The 10,240-nt window shown below is 36.4% G+C and overlaps 1 protein-coding gene across 1 annotated transcript; it reads left to right on the top strand.

The window, feature by feature from the left end:
* LOC122997431 (interferon-induced, double-stranded RNA-activated protein kinase-like) lies at positions 1 to 8,205 on the top strand. Its single transcript, XM_044373551.1, has 16 exons — positions 1 to 233; positions 950 to 1,082; positions 1,218 to 1,366; positions 1,462 to 1,552; positions 4,358 to 4,425; positions 4,498 to 4,579; positions 4,944 to 4,954; positions 5,045 to 5,087; positions 5,181 to 5,257; positions 5,384 to 5,506; positions 5,596 to 5,724; positions 5,800 to 6,004; positions 6,092 to 6,235; positions 6,402 to 6,503; positions 6,721 to 6,783; positions 7,051 to 8,205. Exons 1-16 carry the CDS (start codon positions 127 to 129, stop codon positions 7,186 to 7,188), a joined length of 1,665 nt encoding a protein of 554 aa, XP_044229486.1. The 5' UTR covers positions 1 to 126; the 3' UTR covers positions 7,189 to 8,205.
* The last annotated feature ends 2,035 nt before the right edge of the window (positions 8,206 to 10,240 follow it).

Here is a 10,240-nt window from a genome sequence, read left to right as displayed (position 1 = left end):
GAAGCCACTTCACCACCACTTCCGGTGAGCGTCCAATGTCCGCACAGAGGGAAATTTAAATCTCTTATGCAGCGCTTTAACTAGTGCATGCTACCGTTGAAAGCACGCATAGCTTTATGATTCGGGATGGGAAAGAAAAAGTATGTTTCTAAACTAAACGAGTATGGACGGAGAACACGGTCGGAGGTCAAATATGAGGACGTTCTCTTTGAGGGACCGGATAGCACTGGAAGGTGAGTTGAAACTATTGTATGATAGAAAGCTTTGCACTTAATATTACACGGTACAAATATACATACTGCTGTCAAAAGCACGCCGCAGGGTTAACCCTAACTTTAGGATTGCAGGATTATCATGATACTAACCAAGCAGAAGAGCACTGAAGATTTTGTTTCTGAAAAACACTCAACAGAATAAAGACATGGCAGCCTTGAATATGCTTGGTCCTGTAATAAGATAAGACTTTATTGTCCCAGAGGGAAATTTGCCTTGGACACACAATGTTGCTGCTGTACAGTACCAGATAATTCAACATTACTACACATCATACATCTCATAAATACCATGATAGAAAGAACAATAATTACATGAAATTACTCAGGATAAAAACTAAAAATAAATACATACTCCCATGGTCACCCTGCCTGAATGTAATAAATAAGGTAACAATTAATCTGCTGTTTGTTTTATTTTGTAGAGTTTCAAGATATATAAGATTTTATAATCAGAGCGTACACATAATGTTAACGTGCAAACCAAACACAAACTGTGACCCCATCACAGTTTGTAACAGTACTGACCAAACAGAGCTGAGTACTGGGACACATTTGACTCTACGAACACATCACATCCATATGAGATTGTCTCCATCTAAAACCATGTGCATTAATATATATGTGTCACTGTGATGTTCATAAATTCATTATTTACATATATTTTCCCATCCCAGATTCTCCCAGATGGTCGTGGTCAATGGTGAAGGCTTCCCCATTGGTGAGGGGAGGAACAAAAGGGAAGCCAGGCAGAATGCAGCTAAAAATGCCCTGAGAGGTTTGAGCGAAAAGGAAAATCAGGAACCAAAGGTAACATTATTATCTGTCTTTGTGGATTGTGTGTTCAAATTTGAAAGACAATATACAGAGCTTGTCACATTTATTTCTACTTTTACATCTAAATGGTAGTGAGGGCCAAAAAGTGTTTCTTTATGTTTCTTTCAGGCAGAAAATGCGGCAAAAAATCCTACTGCACCAGTTCATCCAAAATGTGTCCCTAAACTCAACTTTGAAAGCAATGATTATGGTCAGCAGAAGAGGGCCCCTTTACAGCCTGTGAAGTCAGCAAGACTGAGACTAAACAATGCTGCTCTGTAAGTTTCTGCACTGCATCCCAATTCATCTATAGTTGTTAAGCCATCATGTAAAATGCAATTAATCAAAGTTTTAATGATATTTGATGTTGTAGGTTTGAGGCTGGTGATAAAGAGCACCCAGCTGCTTCTGGGAAAACAAAGAGGGAAGCTAAGGAAGAAGCAACTGGGCTTGTATATCAGGAGGTATGTGGCAGTAAAGCCAAAGATCTTGCATTGATAGGAAGTGAAAGCTTGTTGATCTTTCCATTGCAACATCAGGGTGTAACAGCAGAGCTATGCCTCCGCCATTTTGGACTGAAGGCGACTACCGCAAATGGGAGCTAGAAAAATCCAGCATTCTTGGGATTTTGACAAACCAGGCAATCTCAAACTTTTTCCATGTCAAGAACCTCCAAAATAGATGTACAATAGACCACGGGCCCATGTTTGAGAGGATTTTGTCCGAAAGAATCCCATCTAAGAAGATACATTCCCTAGAAGTTAGTGTAATAAAAGTGAAATTTAATCTCTTTGTCCTTTTACTGGGACCCCCCTGCAGCCCCTCAAGAACCCCCCTGGTGGTCTTCAGATCCCAGTTTGGGAACCATTCTTTTAAACAACTTGACAACCACATTACAAAGTGGATAAAATTAGATGATAGATCATTATATAACTCTTTTTGTAGATTATGTCATTTGTTACTTACAGACTCAATTCCAGTCCTACGGGATGTAATTTTTGGTCTATTTTCAGATTATAATGCAAAATCTTCCTTAATGTCACTGAATGAAAAAAAAAAAGATGTAGTCCTATGGATCATATTTCCTCATTTAACTTAATAGATCATTTTACTTATCTAAGTATACGTTTAGTTCGAAGAATTGTTCAAACCAACTATGATCCTACTCTTGAATCAATTTATAAATTAATAGAGAGATAGTCTGATATGCCAATTTCTGTAATAGGATGAATAAATATACTTAAAATGAATGTCCTTCCAAAACTATTGTACCTGTTTCTGATTATACCTTTACCTCTGCCATTATCCTATTTCACTAAATTAAGGAAAATGTGTTTAAATTTTATTTGGAATAATAGACGACACAGGTTACGAATGACATTATTATACTTGCCATATGACAGAGGAGGACTCAAACTTCCGAACTTTCAGTGGTATTACTGCGCCGTGCAATTGTGTACTATAATGTATTACTTCTCCTCACAGCCAATCCCAGCATGGGTAGACATCAGATCACTTTCACTTACACCTAAACTAACACTAAACACATACATGTATTCAGCAAATATTAAAAAGCTTAGGGAACAAACATCTAACCTATTTGTATTGAATATGATCAACGTCTGGTACAGCATTTAAGAATTGCTAGCAGAAAACTTCTTAATGTCCTGTTTTAGTCCAATTTGGGGAAATGATCAATTTAAACCAGGAAGACTGGACCAAGGTGTCCGTCTTTGGACAACCAAAGGTCTAACTAAAATAGGAGATAATAATGAATATGTGAAATGCATGAAAGATCTGATTTACAATTAGGGGACTACACATGATCATTGATTGGCTCTTTGTTCACCGCCAGATATGGCACATATGTCTAAACTTCTTTTATGCAATATTAAAATAAATAAATAGATGGATAAATAGCACAGAGACAGTATGCCGGTGATCATCTGTGGTCTGTTTCAAAGTACCTTTGATACCGATGTGACTATGTACACTTGGTAGGATAATGTTGCTCCTGACAATTTAAAAAAAAAAAACTTTAAAAAAATTTTTATCTTTTCTTTTCTTTTCCTCAGGTTTAGATACTTGTGTAAGGTATGTCTTGTCTTGTAATTAGAAATGAATAAATACAAATGGGGACAAAGTGGATAAAATTAGGGATGTCACAAGAATCAATATATAGATACCATAGGTGCAAATCAATCAATACCAGCATTTAGAAAATGATACTAATACCAGCCTTTTTAATTATCAGTAGTATCGAATTTACTCTATAACTCAGTGTTATTATTCTAATATAGAGTGAGTGTGTTTGTTTAAAAGCTGAAACACTTTAAGTTTTAGTCATACTTACAAGATTGCAAACCAAAATGAGAGCACATAATCACACAGTTGGATATGTTGTTACAACATGACATTTCATACAATTCCTCTAATTTGAATATTTTTGGCTGCTTTGATTTGTACTTGAAGGCTACAGGCCGATATTTAATTTGTAATGCAGCCTGTATGCTTAAATAATGAAACACACAAAGTTTCTGTTCAATTTCTAATGTTTATAAAAAGTAAATACAGCAGTGTGTCCTGAATGGGATTTCTGGTGTTGCTATAGTATCAAATCAGGTATTGAGAGTAGTGGTACTTAAGTGGTAATTCTAGTATGGTGACATCATACATATACTGTAAGTGTCATACAACTTACTGATGACTTGTTTTGAGAATTTTTCTTTTGCGCCTCTGATTATGCTGTGAGATTCACCGATTTTCAGTGAGTAAGATGTGATGAATTTGAATGAATGATGGCGTTTTCAGTCCAAAATGGCAGCAGTGCTACAGCAGCACCATCCAGTGGTGTTTGTCAAAGAAGCACCTGAGTTTCATCTCGTGCTTAAGTGAAACTACTGAGTTTAGTAGTAATACACGTTTCTTCTGGCTTAATGGATGGTCTAGAACATTGCAGCTCAGCTGGCCTGGTCTGCTCTCCAAAAACAGTCAGATTGGGTCAACAAGGTATTGGATATTTTCTGTTGTTTTTAACATATCACCTTAGTAGTTTGTCAGTGTGCTCATTGCACATTTTTTCTGAAGCTCTAAGAGGGTAATCAGTTTTTTTGCTGTAGAGACCTATACTCATAACTGCTGAAACCAAAATTCCTACCATAAAGTATGCAAACTAAGTTATTATTCTTTCTTTTTCTGAAAACTCAATCAATTAAAAATGACTATGAAAAGATGATACACCATAGCAGTTAAAGATGTTGTGCTTTCAGGTACCTTTCGGGTCAGCTTTGTCCGATGATGGTGCACCAGCCAGGCTGTCCACATCACGAAACACACCGTAAGTCACTGACTGATGGTACGGTCTGATATGTGACTGTTTTTATTAATGTCACTCATTGTGTTCTTCAAGGGAGTCCATTGATGCAAAATCAAAAAGTGTGCCATCAACTACAAGTGACCCAGATGTTTTCATTGATTCATCAGAGGATCAGGTCTGTTAATGTCTAATTTTCTATCTATTGGATACTGAAAGTAAACACCCACCCTCCGATACTCAGCATCTAATCAAATCAAGTCTCCCAAGAACTCTGTCAAGTCAAATATAAACATTTCAGTAAACTTTGGGAAATCCCTTGATCTGTAACTCTGTGAGTTTTTGAGAATTTTTCATGCAATGGGACTGATTGTTTAGAAAAAAGACATTTTCATTTTTCTATCAATGGTTAAACACTTTCTCTCTTCAATGTGTAGAACAATGTTTGTTGGTTCCTAAAAAATAGTGAATATTACTGAAATTTAATTGGCCTTATTTTCCATTTTTGTCTCCTATTACAAAATCAAATTTCTGATGTGAAGCCCAAAAGCAGGTAAGTTACCTTTTAGGCCCACTGTGAACCTACAATACATAGTGTTTGACCTGACATTATTGCCCATTATCATTTTTCTTGTCATGTTAGAACTGCAGCAAATATCCAAAAGGCCAGTCAAAACAGCAGTGAGGTAAATTAGCCTTCTGGAGAGTTTAATCATTTCAATCATGTAGTTGTTTGTTCTACAGTGTGAGCCCTGTCATAATTTCTTTGGTTCAATTAGGATGCAATGATTCCTGGAGAAAAGAATATGGAAAACAGTTCTGGTGACAAAACATCAATCCAGTCAGAGATCATCAGGTACGGAAAAGTAAAACATTTAAGTGCAATATTGGCATGTATTTTCTGTGGCATTTAGTTTGTCTGATGTCTATTTCAAAACAACTGTTGTACAATAAAAAAGACTCTCATCTTTTCTCTCAACAGTAAATTTACAGCAGAATTTGACTCCATAGAGTGCCTCGGCAAAGGAGCCTTTGGTCATGTTTTCAAGGCAAAAAAAAAATTGCCGGAGAGAGATTATGCTATAAAGATCGTACCCTACAAAGAGTGAGTGAAGTATGTGTTTCATAGAATAATGAATCAGTTACAGATGCAATAAAAGACAAGATTTATTTAAAGAGTCCTTTTCTTATCAGAAAAGCTGTGCGAGAGGTGGGGGCATTGTCAGACCTCCATCACGACAACATTGTTAGATACTACACATGTTGGATGGAGGATTCATCATACCAGTGGGACAGCACAGATGACAGTTACAGCACTTCCCTGTACGTCTCATCCTCTTTCTAAAGTCTTAACTGAAGGTGTGTAATTTCACCATTTGTCTTCTCCTACCTTCCTAGGTCTACTGGTAATTCACCTGCAAAGTTCCTCTATATTCAGATGGAGCTGTGCAACACCAAAACACTCAGAGTGTGGATAGATGAGAGGAATACACAGAATGTGCGAGACTCCAAGAGAAGAAAAGACAGTCTAACTATTGCACTACAGATAGTCAGTGGAGTTGAGTACATTCACTCCAATAAACTCATCCACAGAGACCTGAAGGTGAGGCAAAGTAGACAAGATTATCATTTATTACTACACATCTGTAATGGACTTACATGTTACATGATGTTTCTTTCCTCTGGTTAGCCTGCCAACATCATGTTTGGGCAAGATAAAAAAGTGAAGATTGGAGACTTTGGTCTGGTCACTGGTGAGAATGATGACGACGCTGAAAACCCAATTGACAGAACAGCTTACAAAGGAACCCCATCATACATGGCTCCTGAGCAGGTTAGATTGTCTAAACTGACAAACTTTAGATTCTAATGCAGTTTTGTTTTTAAGAGTTGTTTTAAGTAACACACAGGGACTTTTTTTGAGAATAACTGGTTATGTTTAATATATCAGAGTCATGCCTTGTGATTTTTGTTAATACTGTCGTCTTGTGTTATGACAGAAAAGTGAGCAGACTTACGATCGAAAGGTTGATATATTTCCTATTGGACTGATATTCTTCGAACTGCTTTGGAGAATCGGCACTGTTCATGAAAGAGAAGAGGTGAGGTGTTCAGTCACAATCCAAAATCATGCATAGTGTGTCATTATCAATAGTTGATAACCTGATATGTTTTTTTTATTAAGTTCATGTCAAAGGCACCAGACATTAATCTCAGATATCTTAAAATTAAGTTCAACAGAATGTTATTGTGTAACTTATCAGGTGTTTCAGGCCAATTACATGTTACCTTCTTCTTTTATCATTGTATTATTTCCAGGTTTGGGGCAACGTCAGAAGACAGAAACTTCCTCAAGGGTTTTCATGCAATTTTCCGGAAGAGGTACATCAACATTTTGTCAAAGTACTGTACTTGCAATATGAATCAGCTTTCCCATAGAGTTCCAGTTTTCTCACAATGTTCACCAACAGGACAGGTAGGAGGTTGACAACCTGGTGTTTGCATTGATTAGGAGCCAAGACAGGACTGTTGATTTGTGCATATAAATAATGAAAAATATCCAACAGGACAGATTGTTAGTCCACAAATGTTCTGTAGCATTTTAGTGAAGTATAGATCTTAGTAGCTGTTCTTTTTGTTATGTTGCAGTGCATCATAATCAAGCCAGTGCTGTGTGAGAATCCAGAGAGCCGCCCCGAAGCAAGTAAACTGAAGGCAGACCTGGAAGAGATCACTCTCAGACTCAACAAAAAAAGAATTATGCGTCAGGGCAGCAGGACTGTCTGATGATAAAAATCCTCAAATCATGGTCATCTATTTCAGATCCTATCTCATACGTGCACTTTGAAGATGGTCTGTTTTAATATCTGACAAGGAGTAGGGCTGGGCAATATATCAATATATATTGATATTGTGATATGAAACTAGATTTCATCTTAGATATCGGATATTGTAATGGCATAAGTGTTGTTTTCCTGGTTTTAAAGGTTGCATTACATGCAGGCTGCATTACATTATGATGCAATTTTCTGAACTTACCAGACTCTTCTAGCTGTACTATTATTTTCTTTTACACACTTAATCATTATATCCACATTACCAATGATTATTTATCAAAATTCTCATTGTGTAAATATTTTGTGAATGCACCAATAGTCATCCCTACAATTTTGTTGCAATATTGATATCAAGTTATTTGATCAAAAATATTGTGATGTTCCTTTTAAAACAGGAATAAAGATTGTGTCCAAGTCTTGCTTGTAGGTCTCTCAATAAGTTTATACTTTTAAGATATTGGTTACAATACTTGAATGCATTTTTTAAAAATCGTAATTTTTAGATTACTGCAGGGATCTCAGAGTGTTGCAGACAATCAAAAAGCAATAAATTGCACTAATTAACATGCCTGCCAATGTTTTTACTGAACAAGTCTTTTACTGGGATTGTTCAAATAACTATGTATGGGCAAGTTGGCCTGTTGGAAATGACTGAAATGTGTTGTGTATTCTACTGTCCATTTTATCTTAATCTCTTGATTTTAAGATTTTCCTGATTATTGCAGACAGACATTCCTCATTTCTGTTTGACATGACAGATGAATGTACAGTGCCATGCCCTTCACTTGCTTTGTTTTTTTTCTCTTGCACCTATGTAATATAAGAAGTTTATGCTTAATTTTTTATAAAACTCATGTTTATAAGGTAAACCAAAAAAATGACCAAAAAATTGTATGTCTTTCCTTTTTTTTTCGTTGTCAAACTCGGTCTTTACATGCAATAAATCTCTTCACTTTTGTCTTAATAACTGATTTCTTGGTGACTTATTTGAACTTAGACATGATATCAGTCCTTATGTTGTATACAGACAGGTGACAAATTAAAGGAAATACTGGTACAGGTCTGAATGCTTGACCCTTACAGTGAGGGGTTCTGTAGCTTCCTGTCTTATTTACATGCAGCACAACACAAGTCTTAGGTACTTCATAACATAATATTGTTTGCATTTTCTGACAGTCCCAGAATACCAGAGTACTATCTGCATTCTTGGGTCCACGTAGTCTTCAAAATCAATTACAAAAAGAGTAGATTACTAAAACATGTCTTATCGTCATAATAAAAAAATGTTTCTTCAACAGAACTCCTTTCATTGCCTGTAAAGCAAATGGTTATGTGTTGTATCTTAGAATAATTATAAGTCGTAATTGTTTATTCTGATATTGAATTCTGTTTCTCATTTATCTCAAAGTGACACAACAGTAAAGATGAGCGCAGTGCTCTTTGTTTCTGTGCTCCTTGTCATCATGTCAACTTGGGTCCAAGTGTGGGTGATTTTTCCTCTTTATTAGGAGTGCTGGGAATGAACAAATACTGCAAGATGCAACATGACATCTAAACAATGTTGAAGTATCAAATAGGACCCCAGCCAGGTCCTGTATTTTGTAGGAAGATGATGAAAATAACATGTATTTTCTTGAAAAAAAGAAAAAAGTTGTTTATCAGATGGATTATGCTACTTGGTTTGTGCAAGAAACATAATAGCCTCCATCTGATGGAAATATTATTTTAAAGCCCTTAAGATTGGTTGTCTGCCTTGTTGTGTCTTTAATTTCTTTCATTATATATATTTTTCAGTGCATACAACATGCTTTAAAACATTAGCCAATGTCGTGTTAGGCCAAGTAACAGTTCGACTCTGACATATGTTCACATTACAACAGTAATGAGGGACCGCTGGGACATTTTCTTGCAAGGTCAACATGTTCACCAAAAGCATATCAACCATGGTAGTATGGTCTTGTAAATGTAAATGTTTTATGGTTTAAAATGGGCTGTCCCCATTCACTGACTGTTAGTTGACCTTTATTTATACAGGGAGGGTTGGATGAGCGCACATGCTCTTTTTACGTTACCTGTTCACACTTTAATAGAATAATAGAAACAAAATAACAAGAACAGACAGAGTCAACAAATAAAACAGAAAACTGACAAAATACAAGATGCAATCTCGGTGAGAGATATCACAGGCAGGCAGAGGACAGTTATTGAGAGTGGTGTAGAGATACAAGTGTTTTAACTTTTAGGTGACATTGCAGATTATTTATGAGGCCGCTACACTAACAGCAAAGGTAATTTGTCCTAGATCAGTTCTGGTTAAGGGCTCCTGGACTGGAGCATCAACCAATCACTGGAGCTGGTTAAGTATGGGCCACAGTGCCAGAGCCGCAAGGAGGAGATATAAAATGCTACCAATGGTTACTATGTCTCTCAGTCAGGGAAGGAATAAAGTTGTGAATGTACATTAATATTCACATCCACATGCCCACATGTAATATACTACAGTTAGACTAGATGCTAAGTTAACTTGTAAGCAAACTATGGTATATATTTCATACATATGATTGCTCAAGAACATTTCAATGAAGCTTATTTTCCATCAGTCGGGCCTTCACTCAGTCCTCCCTGCTTGATTTCACTAACTTAATTTCTTAAGAGACCGAGGATTATCTAGTTGGATTTAGGTGGATGAGGATTTATGCAACACTGGCAGAGCAGAACGGAGAGAAACTGAAGTTTGGAGACAATGCAGAACATTTAGGATACTGGGTAACTGGTCTAAGCCTAAGTGTAATTCTTACAGGGATGGTAGGCTGTCACTCTTAAATATCCAGTACAATAAAAAGTGTAACAGTGAGAGTTAAATGCACATGTTACAGAATTATGGTTGTAATAAAGGTGATTGGGTACCAGGCATGCACAGCACATATGTCCAGGTGAAAATGTACATATTTTGACTTAAAGTACTATGAAAAGTATAAGTTGGCTCTTTTGAGATAACATTA

Source organism: Thunnus albacares, chromosome 14 (genome assembly GCF_914725855.1).
Source record: "Thunnus albacares chromosome 14, fThuAlb1.1, whole genome shotgun sequence".
NCBI classification, from domain to species: Eukaryota; Metazoa; Chordata; class Actinopteri; order Scombriformes; family Scombridae; genus Thunnus; species Thunnus albacares.
This window is presented reverse-complemented; position numbering and strand designations above follow the sequence as displayed.

Bases quoted from the DNA above. Each gene is read 5' to 3' on its own strand.
- LOC122997431 (XM_044373551.1), top strand. From the start codon at position 127: ATGGGAAAGAAAAAGTATGTTTCTAAACTAAACGAGTATGGACGGAGA. The intron at 234-949 runs GTGAGTTGAAAC...TTCCCATCCCAG, and splicing joins GGACCGGATAGCACTGGAAG to ATTCTCCCAGATGGTCGTGG. The intron at 5,725-5,799 runs GTACGTCTCATC...CTACCTTCCTAG, and splicing joins GACAGTTACAGCACTTCCCT to GTCTACTGGTAATTCACCTG.